Below are 18361 nucleotides of genomic sequence, written 5' to 3' on the forward strand. Positions count from 1 at the left end.
CCATGTGTGAACTCAATAACGACGTCTCTGCAGTGGAGGCTCTCGCGCGCAGGTCCGCACGCAGCCCAGACACGGCCGAACACGTGACGCTGGTCCAGCCGCGATGATGCCCTGGTCTATCCACCCGATCGCCACCTCTGTGACTCTCCCAGTCCATCCCTCGGGGGGACCCAGCCCACAACCCACAACCGTGCCCGCAACCTCACACTGTATATCTTAGCCTTGCTGTGCGCTCTTTCCTTTGTCGTCGTGTAAAGAGAGCGTCTGCCGTGTGAAGAGCGTCGCCGTGTGAAGCGAGCTCTGCGCCGGACCGTCGTCATCGAGAGCCCCTCGCGCGGGTGGCATCATGTCGTCGAACCCCCCCTCGGCCGCCGCGTCTTCCAAAGCCTCTGCGCCCGCCGCGCCCCAGTCGCCGGCCCAGAGCCAGTCCGCCTCCGCCACCGTCAACTTCTTCGGCCAGCAGCGGGGCAGCATTCCCTTCAAGAACTCGCCCGTGCCGCGCAACAACCAGACGGCCAAGAAGCAGAACAAGGGCTCCAAGAAGTTCCGCCAGTCCGACGAGGATGACATTGCCGAGTCCGTACGTACATCCGTCTACAGCCGTCTCCACCACTGACAGCCCAGCTCGCCATGCGTCCATACGGCAACCGGAAGGGGCAGACGTCCATCACCCACCTCATGAACTTCAACCTCCCGCCTCGCCCCCAGAACTACGACCGCAACCACGCCAGACCCTACAGGCGCGCCCCGACCTGGGGCGTTGGCTCCGGCTACCATGCCTCCGACAAGGCGAGGTATGTAGTCTATGCGCCAGACTGACCAAGATTAACACCCACAGATACGTGCACGCGAACTACCGCTTCATTGTCGATCCGCGTGGCGATTACCGTGCTCAGCGTGTCGACGCCGACATCCACCTGGACTGGAACAATGTCCTCCAGATCTTGGCCTCGTCCGTCTCGCAGGACGCTTCTTGTCCCATCTGCCTCGGCACTCCGGTAGCGCCGAGGATGGCCAGGTGCGGGCATATCTTTTGCCTGCCCTGCCTCATTCGCTACATGCACTCTGAAGACGAGGGTCAGCAGCACGTGAAGAGGGCCCGTTCGAAAAAGTGCCCGCTGTGTTTCGACACCATCTACGCCGCCGAAACACGGCCAGTGCGCTGGTATGTGGGGCAGGAGGGAGACCCGCCTCGCGACGGCGGCGATGTCGTCCTCCGCCTGGTGATGCGCTCGGCCGGGAGCACGCTGGCCATGCCCCGCGATGGCGCTGAAGTGCTGGGCAAAGACGAGGACATCCCCTGGTACTTTGCTGCAGAGGTCATGGACTATGCACGGGTGCTCCGAGGCGGAGAGGACTACATGATGGAACAGTTCAACAAGGAAATTTCAGAATTGCGTCAGCAGGCCGAAGAAGACGAAGTCATGTTCGGCGAGGACAACGTGCAGTGGGCGAAGAAGGCCATTCGCAACATCGACGAGTCGAAGGAGAAGCTCCAAGGAATCGGCAACCCGCCAGAATCTGCACTTAAACCAGCAGAGCCGAAGCCGAAACGAGCACCTATTGTGTTCCGCGAGGATGCACCCGAGTTCTTTCCTTCCGCCCAGGACGGTACAGAGTCTGGCACGCCCAGTGAGGGCAGCAAGCAGAGGAAGATGTCCACGTCCTCGCAGACATCGCGAACAAGCGTGCCGGCAACGCTCGCTGAGATTCGCAACCGGCAACACCACGACCAGAGCCGCACGCCGTCCGAGTACTACTTCTACCAGGCGCTCATGCACTACTATCTAGCTCCACTCGACATCCGTATTCTCAAAGCTGCATTCGAGAACTTCGCGTCGTTTCCTGCAACAATCCTTCCCCGTGTGGAGCATGTGTCAACCGGCCACGTCGTCGATGACGAACTCCGGAAACGCACAAAGTATCTCGCCCATCTGCCGTACGGCTGCGAGGTCAGCTTTTTGGAGTGCGACTGGACTGACACCGTGGCGCCTGAAATCCTAGACCGCTTCAAGACTGACATCGAGAAGAGGAGGAAGAAGCACCAAGACAAGGAGGGGCGTGAAGAGAAGGCGAGGCTGCGAGCGGAGAAGGCCGAGTATGCTGAATTCAACTCGGCGCGGAGGAAGCGGCCCAGCATGTCTGAGCGATTCTCTGCCGCGGACTTCCTACCTCTGGCGTCCGGCAGCAATCCAGACGGCCAGCCGGTCACCGACGAAGACGCATCGACCTCACCACCCTGGCCAGCTCGGCGAGGCGAGGGGTTCGCCTCTCTGGCGTCACCGTCCACGAGCCCGTCAGCTGCACGAACCGTCTGGGGCACTACAGCTATCGCAGGTGCATCTCCTGTCCTCGCGGCCCTGGACCACGACGCCGAGGACGGCTGGCTGCAGGGGTGGGAGAAGGACCTGCTTCAGGAGGAGGAGATGATCGCCCAGGCACAGGCCATGTCGCTTGAGGAGGGAGAGTCGGCGAAGAAGCCTGCAGGTGGAAAGGGCAAGAAAAAGAAGAAAATCACACTCATGAGCACAAACGTGCGGAGAGGAGCGTAGATAACTGCCATTTAGCGATATTCACTGAGTAGCTCGGCGCGAAAGGTCTCAATCAAGTAAACAACAACCCGGTCGGTCCTTCCTCTCGTGACGATGACATCATAGCAGGGGAGGTCAATCGCTGCGACATCGACAGTCACTCCACACTATTACCACCAGATCATAGCCCGCCATGCCGTACATCGTCTGCGTGGGCACCGTCTACATCGACACCATCCTCTCGTACGGCCCCTTCACACTCACAGCCCCCTCTAACCCCCCAGGGTCCCGCACTTCCCCCCCGAGGACAGCAAACAGCGCGCCGACAACGTCGTCCGCCGCCGCGGCGGCAACCCCGGCAACACCCTCGAAGTCCTCTCGCGCCTGCTCCCCGCCGCAAACCTCAACCCCGCCACCTCTTCCTACACAACCGCCCTGTTCCTCCTCGCCCCGCTCCCCGACCCCGCCGCCGACGACACTCACTGCATCGTCGCCTCGCTCCCGGATGTGTCCACGCGCCTGTACCTCTACCGCCGCGGCCACACGCGCGCCGCGAGCTGCTACGTGCTCGCGTCGGCGGCGCGCGGCTCGCGGACGTGCGTAAGCTACGATCCGCTGCCCGGCCTGTCCGTGGCGGAGTTTGTCGAGAAGATGGAGGCGCTGGTGCACGCGCAGAGCGAGGAGGTGTGGGTGCATTTCGAGGGCCGCGGGGGCGGCGTGCTGGTCGGCTGCATGGAGTGGCTGCGGCAGCGGTTCGGGTGGCACGGGCGCGTGCGCGTCAGTCTGGAGTGCGAGAACCCGGCGCGGGGGGAACTGGCGCGCGTGCTGCCGCTGGCGGACGTCGTGTTCTACTCGCGCGCGTGGGCGGAGGTGCGTCGTCAACCCCAACCCAGGGAGTAGGGAGCAGCACTGACGCCCCCAGGCTTTCAGAGACCCCGCGAACGGCCTCCCCGTCCTGCCCGCCTCCTTCCTGCACTCCCAGATGCCCCTCACCGCCCCCACGGCAACGCTGATCTGCACCTGGGGCCCCGACGGCGCAGAGGCCCTGCGCAACGGCACAAACGACCGCCCGATCCACGCCACTGCGAATGCCTGGCGACCGCGCGCGCCCGTCGGCTCCGTCGCGCTGCCCGTCGACACCGTCGGCGCGGGCGATACGTTCATCGCGGGGATGCTGTACGCGCTGGTGCAGCAGCCGGCGTGGGGCCTCGACCAGCGGCTCGCGTTCGCGAACGAGTTGGCGGGGCGCAAGGTGTATCAGGAAGGGTTCCAGGGGCTGGGGGAGGCGATGCGGGGGGGTGAGTGGGGGGAGCGGATGGGGGAGCGGTAGTGCGTGGAGACAAGACATAGCATTCGTGACAAGACATGGCATCCATATTCAATCAAGCGTTTATTCAATCCAACCCTGTTCAACCCACCCACCCCTACATCACCCCCCCATCCACACCCCCTTCCTTAACCACCCCCACCGCCCCACTCCCCTCCCCCTTCTCCCTAACCGCCCTTTCTTCCAACCCCCCAAACCCCCCCAGCACCCCCCCATACCCCTCCCAAACCCCCTCCTCATACCCCTCCCCCACCCTCCTAACAAAAGCCCTCTCATCCCACCTCCCCTCCAAGAAATCCTCAAACGCCTCGCCTTCCCCGCGCTGCACGCCCCACGCAGCCTTATACGCGCTCCCCAGCGCACACGCGTTCCCGCCGATTTCCAGCTTGAAGACGCCGTCCGCGCCGCCGAGCACGGCGCCCGCGAGGTGCGCGATGGCGGGGTTCGCGGCGCCGCCGCCGACGAGGAAGATGCGGCGGGGTTGGGCGGGTAAGGGTGTGCCGGCGGGGGATGTTTGCGGGGTGACGAGGGATTGGGAGCGCAGGCGCAGGGAGAGGAATTGGGATTCGAGGATTGCGCGGGCGTCGGCTGTGAGGGGCCATTTGTCTGCGTCTGCGGGCGGCGCGGCGGGGTCTGAAGGGTCGGAGGTCGTGGCGTTGAGCGGGGAGAGTGTGTCGGTGTAGAGTGCGCGCCACACGCCAGCCCGCACCGCGGGCACGATCTCTGGGCGTGGGAAGAATAGGCCCAGACGCGCGGGATCGCCGGGGTTCGTCTTGCCGAGTGCCGGCGTCGAGAGTGCGGCGGAGTTGAATGCGTCCCACGACCCTTGTGGCGCGCCTTGCGCCTCGTTGATAGCGTCCCGGACGCGCTCGCGCGCCAGCCCGCCGTTCTTGTAGCACAGCATGAACATGTACAGCCCTTTCGTGGTCGGGTGGTTCATGAAGTGGTACGCGGGGTGGGGGTTGTAGTTGGGGGTGCTCATGAGAAACGTGGTGCTGGTGCCGAGACTCACAATCGCATCCGAGGAGCGCAGCGGGAGCGCGAGGATGGTGCTGGGGTTGTCGCCGGTGAAGGCGACGACGGCGGTTGTCGCGGGGAAGCCGTAGCGCGATGTGAAGTACGGGCTGATGGAGCCGAACACGGCGCCGCCGTCGGGCGACACAGAGCCCAATTTCGAGTGCAGCGCGGAGCCGCCGGTTGAGCCGCCGGCGAGGGCGAGGAGGTCGGGGTGCCATTCGCCCCGCGGGATGTCCCAGAGGTTGGTGCCGGTGACGTCGGAGATGTCGATGGGGGCGATGGCGCCGAGGAAGAGGGAGGCGAGGAACGAGGAGACGAGGGAGATGCGGGACGTGGCTTTGTAGGCATCTGGGTGTTTGTCGTGGAAGCGGAGGATCTGGGGCCCGCTGAAGCGCTGGGAGTGTCAGTACATATTCATCACCTCATGAAGTCAGACATACATGATGGGCCTTGCTGCCCGTGGCCTGCGCGAGGTTCTCCGGGCCGCCGAGCGCCGCGTCGAATGCCTCGACCTGCTTCTGCGTGCTGGCGTCCTGCCAGTTGGGGCTGAAGGGGTAGCTGAAGGCGCCCTCGAGCTGGTCGAGCAGCGACCTGCCGGGGTCCAGATTGGCGAGCAGCTTCTCGGCGTCATGACTCCAGAACACAGTCCCATGCTGCATGCCCGCGCCCGAAATACCCTGGACCTTCGAGAAGTCGGCGCCCTGCTGCTGCAGGCGCTGCAGAACGAGATCCACAGCCTCGAGGAACAGCGCTACGGGCGCGAACACCTCGCCCTCGGCGGGGTTCGTGAGCACGCCCTTCTCGATGCCATACTTTTTACCAAAGTCGGCGTCAAAGTCTACTTTCGCTTCTTGGAGCAGCTTGAGGTCGGAGCCGACGATGATTCCTGTCCCGTCAGCGCGGCGTGGTGGGGTAGCTGCGGGGCATACCCTTGAGCTGCTGGGTGCTCAGATCGAAGCCGAGGAACTGGTCAGCCATGGTCGCGATATGTGCAGGAATTGAGGAGAATGGATTGAGAGCAATGGAAAGCGTCGCTGGGCATGGGGAGTGTTATCGCGCTCCGACGCCGACGCAGCCAGGGTCCACAAATCCACAAAAGCCTACATCACGCATTTTGCCGCCGGAGTCTGCGGCGAAGACAGCTTGCAATTGGCCGGCGGATAAACTCCGACCAACGTCGTGAGGTGGAGTGGACGTCGGTGTTTGCGCCCAGGCATCGGTGCAGTCGCCGATCGTATCACGTCGTTCGCCGCGGGAATGACTGAAACGAGCATTAGCGTCGAGGCAGCTGTCAAAAGCGATGCATTGAACCATCTCAACCGTATATGCCGTAGTCTAACTCCAGACGCCCCGTCGTCTATACAAAGTAATAGTACAAGATCACTTCCTCCTCCGCGCGTCGGTGCTCTGGCTGTGCTTGTGCTCGGCATGGTCATGGTTGTGCTCGGCATGGTCGTGGTTGTGCTCTTCCGACTCGGGCGTGGCTGTCCCTGAAGCGTCGCCGGTGATGAACTCGTCGAGGAAGTCGGGCTCGCCGGTGCTGTTGGTGACGAAGCGCACGCGGACCTTCTTGACGCCGCGCACCTTCGCACCGACGCGCTCGCGGACGAGGTTCTCGATTGCCCGTGTCTGCTCGACGGTCCACGTGCCGGGCACGCCGAGCTCGACGTCCATCAGGTAGTTCTGGCCGGCCTTGACGCCCTGCACTGCGCGAACCTCGATCTCGCCCGTAGTACTTATGCTCTCGACTGCCTTGGTGGCGGCCTTTGTGACGTTCTCCTTCATCTCGTCTTCCACGCCGACGTCAGCCAGCTCGAGCAGCGCAGACTTGGTGTTGCCCCAGCCGGCTTGGACAACCATGAGGGAGATGACAAGACCGCCGACGGGGTCGAGCCATGCCGCGTTGTTGAGCACGTTGGACCCAAAAATCAGTAGCAGCGCAACAAACGCCGTCAGCGAGTCGACGCGGTGGTGGTAGGCGTTGGAGGCGAGGACGGTCGACTTGCGCTCGTTGGCAACTTTTAGTGCTGTGGGGGTTAGCGGGCGTATGCAATGCAGACGAGGTACTCACTCGCGCGGTACAGCCACTCCTTGATCAGGATGGACCCCGCCGCCAGCCAGGCCGCGTTGATGTTCGGGCCCAGGCCGTCGCCGCCGTGGTGGTGGTGGCTGTGGGCCAGCAGCCCCAGATTCGCAACCGTCTCGGCAAACTCGGGGAAGAACTGCTGCATGATGCTGATCAGGGCCGACCAGCCCATCATGAAGCCGCCCGCCAGCAGGATGCCGCTCACGCCCAGCGACCCCAGGCTCTCGACCTTGCCGTAGCCGCTGGGGAAGCGCTGCGAGGGCGGCTTCAGCGACCACCCCACCGTCGCCAGCGTCATGACGTCGCTGACCAGGTCCGTCAGGCTGTGGATGGCGTCGGCAGTGAGTGCTGTCCATGTCAGCGTCGAATTGGCGGCGCGGCGTTGTGCCTACCCTGGCTGTTAAAGGCATATCCGCCCACCCCCTTGCCCACGGCCATGCCCAGGTTGACGTACAGGCCAATGCGCGTGATGCGCACGCCGGCGTCGTCCTTGTTCTTGGACAGCAGGAAGGTGTTGTCATGGTGGTGGTGGTGCGAGTGGCCGGCGTGCCCGTGGCTGTGGGTGAGGCTCGTCATGGCGGCGGCAACGTGTCGCGTGCGGTGTGCGGTCGAGCTCCAGTTGAGAGTGCAGGCCGGTAGTAGCGAGGGTGCGCCGTGGAGCCCCTTTGTACGTGTCCAGGTTTGCAGGACGCGCAGCTGTGGGCGGAGAACGCTCGGGTAGCCTGCGTAAGGCGAGCGATTCAGCCCGTGCGACTGCGCTGCGGCGGCCGTCTGCGAGAGTGGGTGTCGTGGAGGACACGCGCGTCTGCATACAGCAGAGCCGAAGCCATCGCTCCGGACGCGCAGCAGCATGGGTACAGCGCAATGACAGCCTCCGCGGTCTGGGGGCAGCTCTATGCATGTGCAGCCCTGCCGCGACAATTTCGAGCGGGTGCTGCCGCCCTCTTCCATTAAGCTCGGTCAAGACATCATCGTCCCGCAAGTGGGGCCAGCACGACATGCGTGAGCCTCAGGTACGACGCTCGTTATCCTCCCAGATTCAAGCTTCGCACAGTGCGTCAAGGCCAATCTGCCGGCCTCGCGCCGCGTCGTCACCTGCAGCCATCACCACTGCAAAACTCCTGCGTGTTTCACTAGCCAGAAAACATCACGGGAACGCGCGTAAGTTGACTGCATGCATTACGACGCCCAGTAGGGCCTGTGCCATTACCAATACTACCCTAGTCGGTGTTGCTACCAAAATCACAAACCTACCATCACGCCTACAGCTTCGGCTTTGCGCCCTCGGCCTGAGAGCGTGCGAGTATCCAAGTCGCGACGTCGTCCATGAAAACCTCTTTATCAGGACTGGGCTCGTCGTGCACTTGCAGCATTAGCATGGCATCACAGCAGGACGTCTGACTTACAGCGGTGGTAGTATCCGTCGTACGCCCTGAACTCCTTGTCCTTGACCTGCAGTGCGTCGGCAAGCCGTTTGGACGCTGGGAACGCCGTGATGCCGTCCTTATCGCCATGGGCAATCCAAATCCGGGTCACGCCGCCCTCTCCGGCGTCGTCTGGGATAATGACTCTCCCGGCTGCCAAATCGCCAGTCCGGTCGAGCATCCCGGCCAGCCCTTCAAGCGTGCCTGTGTCGTGACAGAGCTCGTCGTCTCCGCAACGCTTGCACGCGTCGGGGTCGCGCGAGAGGAGGTTGATGTCAAGCTTGTTGACGAGCTGCCTGTGCGGCAGCAGTCGCCCAGCAAGTCTTCCGAAGAACACGGTCAACGACGAGGGCTTCGACTTGGCATCGAAGTCCACAAAAGGCGACTCCAGCAGGTACCCCCTGATGTGCTGGCGAACCTCACGTGGGCCCTGCGCAGCATAGCACAAAACCTCTCCACCGCCCATACTATGGCCCATCAAGAAAAGTGGCACCGGGCTTGGTATCACCGACTTGAGAAACGACGTAATGTCATCAAGTACTCTGGCAGTTGGTCCTGTATGGCCGCGCTCCGCCTTCTTTGTCACCGACCTGCCCCATCCTCTACGCAAAATTAGCACGACTCAAGTGACGACATTCCATCATACCTCTGGTCGAAACCGTAGACCTCAATACCTTTGGCGGCGAGGTGCGGAAAGAAGTTGCCGTAGGTGTTGATGTGGTCTGAGAAGCCATGGATGAAGACAAGTCGCGCGCGAGCCGGCCCTTCCGTGGTCCAAGTTTTCGTGTAGAGCTTGCGCCCGTCGTCAGTTGTGTGCCAGCCCTCCTCGATAGCCATGCTGAGCAGAAACTAATAAGACCAAAACTACAACAATGGTGCAGAGGTGGTCACTTGCAACACCTCCAGACCCTGGCGCGGCTGAATTACCGCGGCTGTCCGATTGCATCATAGCTTACTGCGGCCGTTAAGCTTCTTCGATCGTCAGTAAGGTTTGACCCCTCTACAGGGACAGCGAGGAACCCCACCGCGCACCCACCAGCAGCATTTTCTTCCAGCCTGATCTCAGCTCGGATGCAGCGGTGTGTATTCCGTCACACACTCCGCCAGCACCTTTTCCCTCGCACTGTCCCTCCCTGCACACGGCGTCTCAGCGGCAGCATGCCCACGACGCGCTCTGCCAAGGCGAAGAGCATCAGTCACCAGGAACGCACCGCAAGCGAACCGCGCAGCAATGAACTCCACAAGGCCACGCTCGGTCAGGTGACGGCCGTCAACGACCGCATCAAGACGTTCAGGTTCGACATCGCAGACAAGAACGGCTTCAACGTACTCCTTCCCATCTCCGCTTTCGACACGCGCTGATGGCTGAGGCAAGTTCCTCCCAGGCCAATGGCTCGACGTCTTTGTGCCTGACATTGAGAAAGCCGGGGGCTTTACCATCACCTCGTCGCCGAAGGATGCGCTGCCCCAGGGCGACCCCGACCACGCGCCCTTCTTCGAGCTCGCCGTGCAGGCCAGCCCCGACAACCCGCCCGCGGCCTGGCTGTGGCAGCCCGAGGAGGACATTGTCGGGCAGGAGGTCGAAGTGCGCGTGGGCGGCAACTTTGTGTTCCCGCCGCCCGGCCTGAACATGGAGCGGCCGAAGATCAAGCGCGCCATCTTCATCGCCGGTGGTGTAGGCATCAAGTAGGATCCACCATGTAGGTTTGCTGTCGTTACTAACACTGCCAGCCCTATGATGTCGATGATGTCCTACATCAACCAGAGCTACCCCAATCTCGAGGTCCGCCTGCTCTACTCCACAAAGGTGCCCTCGAAAGAGACCAGCCAGGAGGAGGTGTTGTTCTTGCCGCAGATAATCAGCCTGTTCCGCATACCGCGCTCCGAGTCCACCAAGGACCGCATCGAGCTGTTCTTCACAGGCACGTGGGACGGCTCGATAGTAGACCGCAGCAACGACCAGCCCATCCAGCCGCTGATGTCGCTGACGCTGCCGAACCTGGACTCGGCCACAGAAGTGCCAGTAATCGCATGGACACACCGCATCGACGATATTGCGCTATCGAGTGCGGTTGGTAACAAAGACGACGCCAAACACACTGTCTTCTACGTGTGCGGCCCGCCCTCCATGACCGACGAGGTGGTGCAGTACCTGAAGGACCAGAACGACGTCGCGCCGGAGCGCGTGTTCTGCGAAAAATGGTGGTGAGCCAGCATCAGTATCTTGTTCTCTGAGCGTATTGTTTTTCGGTGCATAGCCGCAGCATCCGGCACGACCGGCCCAGCATCACAGTAGATAGTCAGTCGAGCGTCGCTTCATCTGAACATGCATCTCTTCTCCGCATTCCTCGTCACAGCAAGCGCTGTTGCGGTTCGATACTCACACCATTGAATTGTTATTAACCTGCATTTACGCGCCGCAAAGACCGCAAATTCGACCAGCCCGTGATAGCTGCGGGAGCCAACACAGGGCTTGCCGGATACAGCCATTAGCCGGCTTTCCGAGCCTTGCGCCAGCAAGGATGAGCCCGCTCGAGTTCCCGCGTTATCTAGCTCTGATTGGACGTCACTTGAAGAGTCTACATGATTGGCTGCCTACCAATCTTAGCCGATTCCATGCTCCCCAATAAACGCGGTACATGCTGTGTGATAGTCCCGACTGCGTGTGCCACTCAGCGGCTGCAGAAGGCCCTTCGCCCCTCAGCTGCACCAGGCCTGCACACTCGCTTTGGCGTCCTGCATGGCGCCCGGCTGACCGTGCGAACGGCTGTTAAGAGAGGGGCGCCCCTGCGCAGACCATGTGTGACCTCGACTCCGACGTGCGCCGGTGCTGGACCGCTGCGATACTGACGCCCTCCCATGCCGGGTTCGTGAACGACGTCTACTCGGACAGCTAGCTGCGGACTGTGCAACCGACACCGCGACCGTTGTATCGCCATGGGCCGCTTTTTCATTCCCCGGCAATGGCGCCTCGTGCGCGTCGTCTGGGCGCTGCTCATCCTTGAGTTCCCCTTCACCGTCGCCAATCTCGCGCTCTTCGGTATCGCGTCGCCGAACTTGTATCGCAATATTCTGTGGAACGAGGGCGGCAAGATGGGCTTCAACTCGGATCCGTCGACCATTGTGTACGCGTACGCCAACTACAAGCCCGTCACAATTCCATTAGTCTGGAGCGGATAGTAAGTCTACACATGTCACGAAATCACTCAACCACCTATTCATACAATCACGTCCCAATTCCCTAATCCTAATTCTTAATCCCAATCCTTCAATCCCGATTCCCAAAGCAAACCTAACCAACCCAGCAATACACAATACCACCTCGTCATCGGCGTGGTATGCATGTTCTTCTACCTCGTCAAAGTCACCATGTGGCTCCTCCACGTCTTCCTCCCCATCTTCTCCGTGCTCCTCCACATGCCGCTCCTCGCCATCTGGGCCTACGGCATCTACATCCAAACCTCCCCGGACACCATCGACCCTCTGCGCCGAAACCCCGGCGCGCCGTGGTACATCACCAAGAACTGCAACATCGTCGCCGACGCGCAGATCCGCGGCTACTGCGCCCAGGCGAAGGCGAGTTTCGCCGTGAGCTGTGTGATGCTGTACGTCCCCCCCACGTCCTCCGCGAACGAAGACTAACCCCCACAGCGGCCTCTACACCCTCCTCCTCGCCCTATCCCTCTACTCACTCTACCCGACCCCGTCCGCGCGGGAAGCCCACCGCACCCGCCGCGCCGCCAAACTCGCCGAGCAGGAAAAATACGCCTTCTCGCCCACCGCCGACGACGACGAAACCACCGCCGAGCAGCAGTGGCAGCACATGTGGGAACTGCAGCAGCTGCCGCGCACGCCGGGGCTGCCGCCGACGCATCAAGCGGGCCGCGCGCCGATGACGCCGCGCACGCGGGCGTTCGGGGACTTGGAAGGCGGAGGTGCTGGAGGAGGAGGTGCTGGCGGAGGAGGATATGCGGGCGCGCATCCGAGCTGGGTGGCGCATGCGCATGGGGCGCAGGCGGGGGCGGGGCATAGTTGGTATGGCGGGCGACAGGGGCCGGAGGGGGGGTTTGTGCAGGTGCAGCAGGTCAGTCCTGTGGCGGAGGTGGAGGAGTATCACTACGGGTTTGAGAACGGGGGGAAGGGGAAGGGGGTTGGGTTTGCGCACTGAGGGTGCGGGGGCTTTTTGCTGTAATACTGCTTTTTTGTTGTGATACCAGGTGTGATGTAAATCCACTCTTTATGTACTGTTCTGATTGACTGGTTCTACGGGGTTGTGGATAGTGTGAGAACTCGTCGTTCGTATGTCGACGGCTAGAGGAACGCCTTGCCCTCGCCCAGTTTCTCCAGCTCCTCGCTCGCCGTCTCGCCCAGCCCAGCCGCCTTCAGCAACTCACTATCGACCATCGTGCCAGCGAACGGGACGCGCGGACCGTCGACCTGCGGCTTCCATTCCTGGCGCAAGTCCTCTGCTTCTCCTGCGCCCAAGGCCCCACTACCCAGAGCCTTGACTTGCAGGTCTTGGATTGCTGCCTCCTGCTTCGCAACCTTTGCTGCCAGCTTCTCGCGGCCCTTGGCAAGGATATCAACGTCGTCCGGGCAAGCACCAAGTGCAATGCGCATGTCCGCGAGCTTCTTACGTGCCTCGTCGAGTTCAAGCTGCTCGGGCGTCATCAAGTGAGCAGTCGATGTATCCACAGTCTCTGGCACGGGAGCGTCGGCATCGAGGATGAAGGGCTCGTCGGCAGTGGGACTAGGTACGACCACGGTCGTGAATGCCGGGTTGCGGTAGTTCTCTGGGTCCTGGGCGACGTCTTCAAAGAATGAGAGTATGGCGCGTTGAACGGCAGGGTCGGTGAAGACGCATTCACCGGCTGGCTCTTGCCCGCCTGCGAAGGTTGGACACGGCACAGAACCACTTCCCCAGTCATAGCTTGCATCGGGGTCTGAGTTGGTCGGCGCAGACTTGTCGCTGCTGGAGAAAACAGTGTTCAGCGTGAGGCGATGCAGCGGCGTTGCGATCTCGGACAGTGAACTGGGACCGGGCAGCTCTGCGTTCCAACGTATGACATTGGTGTCCTGTTGCAGGGTCTGTTTTGGAGCGTCACAGGAGTAATCGTCTGGTAGCTCTGTGCACTCTTCTGGATCGAGGCCTAGATCTGAATACTTCCACTGACGTGTACGCTGGTGCAGGAACGCTTTGAGGCTTGGGTGGGTCAGGTCCGAGATCTCAGCCAGAGTGTGGATCATTGCCATTGCAGCAATGCGCGTACCGTACTTGTCAAAGTCATCGTTGATTACCTCCAGGGCGTTACTCGCGCCATCCTCAATCGCAACGATGTACAGATCTGCATCTGGAGAGACGTACTCTGGGTTGCACAAGAGCTGGTCGAAAACAGACTTGATATGCTGAGCAGGGGTCCGATGGCCTTCCACGTAATTCTCCTCCTCGTGAATCCTAATAGCATCGTGTGCGATCGATTTGCGAGGAAGAGCATACCAGCTTCTCAGAGTCATGGATCGATTGAACTTGTGCGAGTATAGCAGTTGGCCTGCATTTAGTACAACCAAGCCGGGAGTTTCACTGTCGTCGATACTGACGCCATCATCGAAGATGCTCTGAATTGGACCCTCCTTGTCATTTCTGGCAGAACGCTTGACCATCTCCTTTGCGAAGTTGATCACAGATCCGCCATTGAAACCAAGGTCTCGTTGCAGCTGTCGGTATGCGAGGATACCAAGATCCTGCAGGGTATCGTTGATGATGACAACGATGCGCTTCCGTGTCCTGAGAATATCCGCGGATGGAGCCAGGATTGGGATATGGGGTCCAGCGGGTTTCACCGTGGTAAGCTGAGGAAAGAAGAGCTGTTTGATGCCGAGCTTGGACGCACGTTCAGTGACTTCTGCGCGAGAGCAGGCTAAAGATGTCAGCGACTATTGCTCGACTTGATATTGGGTTGTACGCACCGTGTAGAGCTTCGTTGCGCACCTCGTTGTGTCGTTCGATGTTCGTGGCATTGAACACGAAAGGCTTGTCCGGTGCTTCGATCATGCGAATATGACCTAGCTTGTTGATGAAGAAACTGCATGTCCGTCAGTTACGTGTCACAGCAGAGCGCCGCACCCTTACCCCAGCTCCTTGAGATTCGCAGGATAAGAAGCGTCAGGCGATATCGTGTCTCCTTTGCGGCGGAACATGGTGGCTGACGTATGACTGCAGACGCTCGGGGGATGTCTTAAGTTCAGCTGCGGTCGAGCTTGAGTTTGTGTAATTGCTCGTTTGCGTGGTCAGGTGAGTCTCCTGTACGCTGCCGTTTGCTATTACCACAACAGGTCAGAAAGGCAGGCGCATCTGATCTTGACGTCAAGCGAAGCATGATTCCAGCGCCGTGGTGATTCACAGTTTGAAAAGAACGCCGCCCAATGCATTTGTGTCGCCTTAGTAGTATACACATATATCACAGCCCTTCGCCTATGTTTGTCTACCAGCTTGCCTTCTTCACACCGGGGAGGTTGCCTTCGAGCGCGTTCATACGGAACTGGTACTGTGGGGGTTGTTAGAGCTTGATTCCAGAGACTGAATTTTGAAATACGCACACGTCCAAGCCTGAAATCACTGAAGACACCCCTTCCCTTTCCACCCATAATACACCTGTTCTTGACCTGGGTGAACCGTGTGTAGCAGTGCATCTGGGAGAGCTGGAGCTGGGCCTGCGCACGCACTCGCTGCGGCAATGTGGTGTTGCGGATGATGTATCGAAGCGCTTGTCTGCGAGGTCTGATCAATCACTGTTCACGTCGTGAAGGCGTGGAGGCGCATACCGTTCAGGCTCGTTCTCGGCGAAGACCTTGCGCTTCGTGTGGTCGCGAATGGTGCGGATTTTGGCGAAGCAGCCAATATCGAGCTTTGCGGCACGGAATTGTGACATGATGGCGATAGCAGGACTGTGATGCGCGGCGAATTGACAGCCTTGGACCAAAGTTGAGGCTCCCGACCAGAAGTTCGACCGCCAAGCGTCGCGACTTCCTCATGATGTCAACCAATCAGCGGCTTTCTCTCCCGTCTGTCAACTCTGTCCGCACGCAGTGCATGGCATGAATATTCCATCTTTGCCTACGCTTCCCTGGTTGATTCGCTGAAACATTATCCAGGGCCCTGCAAGTCTCTTGTGTTTGACCCGCGGTCGTTTGTCGACCTGTGCAAAAATATCACCCCACAACCGCCCGCAGCCATGTTCTCCGCCGAAGATGCTAAAGAGATCTTCCAACTACTGGCTTCGGAGGGCGATCTCAGCAATCCTCTGATACTTTCCTCACGTGGTCATGGCTTCGTCACACGCAAGTATACTCGACAAGCATTCGAAGACATTGTCACACAGGGTTAGTATGCCCTGGTCCGCCTGTTGCCTTGACTAATTGAAAAGGTTATGGCCGCAGTCTAAGTCAAAAAGTCTCTATCATATCTCTAGCCCGTGACTTGGACGTAAGTGTGGAGACCGTGTATAGTCTTGTGGACGAATGTGAAGGCACACTCCTTCTGCGCAGTTCCAACGGCCGCGACATCTTCGCCAAGACCCAACGAGATGCTATTAATCAAGACCTTGAGGCCGGCGTTGTGCACGGTCTTGTCTCGAAGGATGCGTTTGCACGCAAGAACGATCTTTCGCACGGTAGTCTCGACCTTCTCATTGAAGCGTCAGGGACGCAGATAGTCGAAGCGAGCGGTCATCTCTACAGTACCTCGTACAGCACTGCTGCGACGAGTGCTGTAGCAAGTCTGCTCAGAGACCACCTTCAGCAGTTGCAGTAAGTGTAAGATCTTGAATTGCAGATCCAATGCTAACATCGACCAGAGCCCTTGATCTTGACTCCACAGATGTCCCTGGAAGCCCTCCAGCGTGGTTTATAATCCAGATCATTGACAGCCTGCTGGAAGACTCCGAGTTTGCTGAGAAGTTCTACGTTGACAGGCTGTCAAGCGGGGTGCGCTGTACGCCGGTACAGCTAATCAAACAAGCACATGACACTCTCATGAACAACCTGAAATCCGGAAAGACAGCCTATATCAATATAAATGCTCTTCAACACGAGTTTGCGACAATATATCCGTCTATCGATAAAGTACGGACTGCTTTAGAGAGCACTGAAGGCGTTGAGCTTGTAAACACCTTTGCACTTTCTGAAGCTTGGATATCCAACTTCAGTAAGGAATGTGTAGCGGGCATGGCTCAAGACGGAGACGTGGACTTTGGGGTATGTGTACCTGAACTTCAAACCTCGAAACTTTCTGACAGGAGGCATTCAGCAGCCCGTTATAGCCAACTTTCCTGACAGCATATATGCCATTGTTTTGGAAAAAGTCGAGCAGACGATTCGAAGTCTTGCACCTAGTGTGCATCGCGCTGGCGAGAGCTTGTTGAGCGAAGACAGCTACTCCCGACACCGTGGTATACTAATCGATCTTGCCAGAGCTGATGCAGTCTCCCAATGGCAGCGATCCAAAGAAGACGCAAGAGTAGATACTAAATACTCGCTGTCAAACACTTTCTATCAAATTCTGGAAGACAATCCAGTGTTACAAAATCTGGTCAAGGAGCGAACACTAGAACGTACAATCGACGAAGCTTTCTCCGCCAAAATATCAGAACTTGAAAAGCGGAACGAGACAGAATTCGCAGACTACTGGACAGATCGGGTGGTCACGCGTGTAGCGATCTATACAGAGGGCTTAGATGCAGTAGAGGATCAAAAACTGCAAGATCAGCTGTCAGATCTTCTGGCCCAGTACATACGGAAGGATCTTGTGCCGGATGCACTCGCAAAAGCCACATCACAGGGACTTGTATCGAGTCGGAAAACCTGCAAGAACATCCAGAGGCTACAGTCCACACTCAGCTCAGGCAGCACGGGGATCGCAGCGCTCACGACCTCTCTCGACAAGTTCTACAAGAAGCTGTCGATGGATGGAGCTGTGGGCCCGGATTTGGAAGCGTCGAAAGCGACGATGCTCGCAGACATGGCACGGAGAATGCAAAAGCAGAAGAAGTCGGATGGGCCTCTTCTCTTCCTGACGCTGATTGTCTTTCTCTTCGCCAAACATAACGCGGGTGTAGTCTATGCAACTGGTAAGTTTGCACCAAAGCTGCTGAAACAGCTTAAGCCGGTACTTGATGCGGAGCAGTACGCACAACTGGAGGCATGGAAAGAAGCTGCAAGGTCAAGCTCGTTAAGCGCGGAGGATAGGGACGGCATGAGGACGATGGTCGAAGCAGGCGTCTAAGTAAAGTGCCCGCGACCGCTACAAAACACTACTACATATTTACCTTTGACCCGACCTAAGATTGTCTTTTCTTGCTACATCTAACGCATAACGATATTTCCCATGCGGCCTCTAAGGCCGCGTAAGTGTAAAATAGACAATGTCGGGGCATAAATCCATCCAATTGACTTGAACAGAGCTGGCAGGTGCTCGGCAATAGAAGGCTCAACAGCGAACATCAAGAACCTCCCCGCATGACGCCCGCCACTTCACCATCACCAACATAGACACACTACAACATGTAACGACCTGGATCTCAAGGAAGGCGCGCCTTCGTGTCAAGCCATGAAAATGAACAAAATGTCAGAGGAAAAAGCTGGCTGTCGGACGACGAACGTGTGCTAGGTGGACATCGGTCAGTCCGTGAAGTGCCGATTGCTCCAGATGAAAAGAGGAGAGTGGGTAATATCAGTTTATACAACACCAGACCAGGATTCAACTAATCGAGATTACAGCAAGCCTCCCGATGGACCTTGCGAGTGCTGAGAGGCGTGGCTAGTCGCATCCTGACACCGACGACCCGAACGCGATCGGCCGATGTGCAAAAAGCGACTTCCGACATCAGTAAAATGCTGGCTCAATGTAGAAGAGCACGAAACGGGTCTCGCGGCTTTGTCCATGCAACAGCAGCCTGTCGTATACCTTTGCGAGCTTCGT

At 59.2% G+C, this 18361-nt stretch overlaps 11 protein-coding genes across 11 annotated transcripts; 5 read left to right on the forward strand and 6 right to left on the reverse strand.

Moving 5' to 3' along the window:
* Window positions 1-37: 37 nt before the first annotated feature.
* Window positions 38-647, reverse strand: C7974DRAFT_398551 (uncharacterized protein). The gene has a single exon (XM_046142331.1). It carries the CDS (start codon window positions 568-570, stop codon window positions 217-219), a length of 354 nt encoding a protein of 117 aa, XP_045994419.1. The 5' UTR covers window positions 571-647; the 3' UTR covers window positions 38-216.
* C7974DRAFT_223699 (RING finger domain-containing protein) lies at window positions 476-2653 on the forward strand. The gene is made up of 2 exons (XM_046137217.1): window positions 476-794; window positions 839-2653. The coding sequence occupies exons 1-2, from the start codon at window positions 631-633 to the stop codon at window positions 2550-2552; spliced, it is 1878 nt and encodes a 625-aa protein (XP_045994420.1). The 5' UTR covers window positions 476-630; the 3' UTR covers window positions 2553-2653.
* C7974DRAFT_457758 (Ribokinase-like protein) lies at window positions 2586-3861 on the forward strand (the record flags this gene model as incomplete). The annotated part of the gene is made up of 3 exons (XM_046146063.1): window positions 2586-2774; window positions 2816-3401; window positions 3454-3861. The coding sequence occupies exons 1-3, from the start codon at window positions 2725-2727 to the stop codon at window positions 3859-3861; spliced, it is 1044 nt and encodes a 347-aa protein (XP_045994421.1). The 5' UTR covers window positions 2586-2724.
* Window positions 3862-3955: 94 nt separating this feature from the next.
* On the reverse strand, window positions 3956-6054 carry C7974DRAFT_457760 (uncharacterized protein; the record flags this gene model as incomplete). The annotated part of the gene is made up of 3 exons (XM_046146064.1): window positions 5805-6054; window positions 5316-5761; window positions 3956-5269 (listed from the first exon to the last, which is right to left on the reverse strand). Exons 1-3 carry the CDS (start codon window positions 5851-5853, stop codon window positions 3956-3958), a joined length of 1809 nt encoding a protein of 602 aa, XP_045994422.1. The 5' UTR covers window positions 5854-6054.
* Window positions 6055-6255: 201 nt separating this feature from the next.
* C7974DRAFT_316717 (cation efflux family-domain-containing protein) lies at window positions 6256-7537 on the reverse strand (the record flags this gene model as incomplete). Its single annotated transcript, XM_046138573.1, has 3 exons — window positions 6256-6902; window positions 6947-7309; window positions 7354-7537. The coding sequence occupies 3 exons, from the start codon at window positions 7535-7537 to the stop codon at window positions 6256-6258; spliced, it is 1194 nt and encodes a 397-aa protein (XP_045994423.1).
* A 495-nt stretch (window positions 7538-8032) lies between these two features.
* C7974DRAFT_398562 (Alpha/Beta hydrolase protein) lies at window positions 8033-9273 on the reverse strand. The gene is made up of 3 exons (XM_046142332.1): window positions 9032-9273; window positions 8368-8987; window positions 8033-8324 (listed from the first exon to the last, which is right to left on the reverse strand). The coding sequence occupies exons 1-3, from the start codon at window positions 9220-9222 to the stop codon at window positions 8224-8226; spliced, it is 912 nt and encodes a 303-aa protein (XP_045994424.1). The 5' UTR covers window positions 9223-9273; the 3' UTR covers window positions 8033-8223.
* Window positions 9274-9543: 270 nt separating this feature from the next.
* C7974DRAFT_415201 (uncharacterized protein) lies at window positions 9544-10594 on the forward strand (the record flags this gene model as incomplete). Its single annotated transcript, XM_046143871.1, has 3 exons — window positions 9544-9711; window positions 9761-10071; window positions 10117-10594. 3 exons carry the CDS (start codon window positions 9544-9546, stop codon window positions 10592-10594), a joined length of 957 nt encoding a protein of 318 aa, XP_045994425.1.
* A 475-nt stretch (window positions 10595-11069) lies between these two features.
* On the forward strand, window positions 11070-12553 carry C7974DRAFT_363162 (uncharacterized protein; the record flags this gene model as incomplete). Its single annotated transcript, XM_046139751.1, has 3 exons — window positions 11070-11564; window positions 11691-11990; window positions 12037-12553. Exons 1-3 carry the CDS (start codon window positions 11323-11325, stop codon window positions 12551-12553), a joined length of 1059 nt encoding a protein of 352 aa, XP_045994426.1. The 5' UTR covers window positions 11070-11322.
* A 39-nt stretch (window positions 12554-12592) lies between these two features.
* C7974DRAFT_398568 (Arb2 domain-containing protein) lies at window positions 12593-15005 on the reverse strand. The gene is made up of 3 exons (XM_046142333.1): window positions 14516-15005; window positions 14353-14468; window positions 12593-14303 (listed from the first exon to the last, which is right to left on the reverse strand). Exons 1-3 carry the CDS (start codon window positions 14581-14583, stop codon window positions 12697-12699), a joined length of 1791 nt encoding a protein of 596 aa, XP_045994427.1. The 5' UTR covers window positions 14584-15005; the 3' UTR covers window positions 12593-12696.
* On the reverse strand, window positions 14868-15314 carry C7974DRAFT_415204 (uncharacterized protein; the record flags this gene model as incomplete). The annotated part of the gene is made up of 3 exons (XM_046143872.1): window positions 14868-14930; window positions 14983-15154; window positions 15208-15314. 3 exons carry the CDS (start codon window positions 15312-15314, stop codon window positions 14868-14870), a joined length of 342 nt encoding a protein of 113 aa, XP_045994428.1.
* A 203-nt stretch (window positions 15315-15517) lies between these two features.
* On the forward strand, window positions 15518-17813 carry C7974DRAFT_223819 (uncharacterized protein). Its single transcript, XM_046137221.1, has 4 exons — window positions 15518-15765; window positions 15810-16191; window positions 16239-16638; window positions 16694-17813. The coding sequence occupies exons 1-4, from the start codon at window positions 15618-15620 to the stop codon at window positions 17663-17665; spliced, it is 1902 nt and encodes a 633-aa protein (XP_045994429.1). The 5' UTR covers window positions 15518-15617; the 3' UTR covers window positions 17666-17813.
* The last annotated feature ends 548 nt before the right edge of the window (window positions 17814-18361 follow it).

The sequence above is a fragment of the Boeremia exigua genome (genome assembly GCF_020726555.1).
Source record: "Boeremia exigua strain MPI-SDFR-AT-0100 chromosome Unknown C7974scaffold_9, whole genome shotgun sequence".
In the NCBI taxonomy this organism is placed as follows: domain Eukaryota; kingdom Fungi; phylum Ascomycota; class Dothideomycetes; order Pleosporales; family Didymellaceae; genus Boeremia; species Boeremia exigua.

What these genes read in the sequence shown, in the direction of transcription:
- C7974DRAFT_223699 (XM_046137217.1), top strand. Translation starts at nt 631, where the DNA reads ATGCGTCCATACGGCAACCGGAAGGGGCAGACGTCCATCACCCACCTC. An exon ending in CATGCCTCCGACAAGGCGAG is followed by an intron (nt 795 to 838) that starts GTATGTAGTCTA and finishes TAACACCCACAG; the next exon opens with ATACGTGCACGCGAACTACC.
- C7974DRAFT_398551 (XM_046142331.1), bottom strand. Translation starts at nt 570, where the DNA reads ATGTCATCCTCGTCGGACTGGCGGAACTTCTTGGAGCCCTTGTTCTGC.
- C7974DRAFT_398562 (XM_046142332.1), bottom strand. Translation starts at nt 9,222, where the DNA reads ATGGCTATCGAGGAGGGCTGGCACACAACTGACGACGGGCGCAAGCTC. An exon ending in GTCTACGGTTTCGACCAGAG is followed by an intron (nt 8,988 to 9,031) that starts GTATGATGGAAT and finishes AATTTTGCGTAG; the next exon opens with AGGATGGGGCAGGTCGGTGA. An exon ending in CGACGGATACTACCACCGCT is followed by an intron (nt 8,325 to 8,367) that starts GTAAGTCAGACG and finishes TAATGCTGCAAG; the next exon opens with TGCACGACGAGCCCAGTCCT.
- C7974DRAFT_223819 (XM_046137221.1), top strand. Translation starts at nt 15,618, where the DNA reads ATGTTCTCCGCCGAAGATGCTAAAGAGATCTTCCAACTACTGGCTTCG. An exon ending in CGAAGACATTGTCACACAGG is followed by an intron (nt 15,766 to 15,809) that starts GTTAGTATGCCC and finishes CTAATTGAAAAG; the next exon opens with GTTATGGCCGCAGTCTAAGT. An exon ending in GACCACCTTCAGCAGTTGCA is followed by an intron (nt 16,192 to 16,238) that starts GTAAGTGTAAGA and finishes AACATCGACCAG; the next exon opens with AGCCCTTGATCTTGACTCCA.
- C7974DRAFT_398568 (XM_046142333.1), bottom strand. Translation starts at nt 14,583, where the DNA reads ATGTTCCGCCGCAAAGGAGACACGATATCGCCTGACGCTTCTTATCCT. An exon ending in GCGAATCTCAAGGAGCTGGG is followed by an intron (nt 14,469 to 14,515) that starts GTAAGGGTGCGG and finishes ACGGACATGCAG; the next exon opens with TTTCTTCATCAACAAGCTAG. An exon ending in GCGCAACGAAGCTCTACACG is followed by an intron (nt 14,304 to 14,352) that starts GTGCGTACAACC and finishes TGACATCTTTAG; the next exon opens with CCTGCTCTCGCGCAGAAGTC.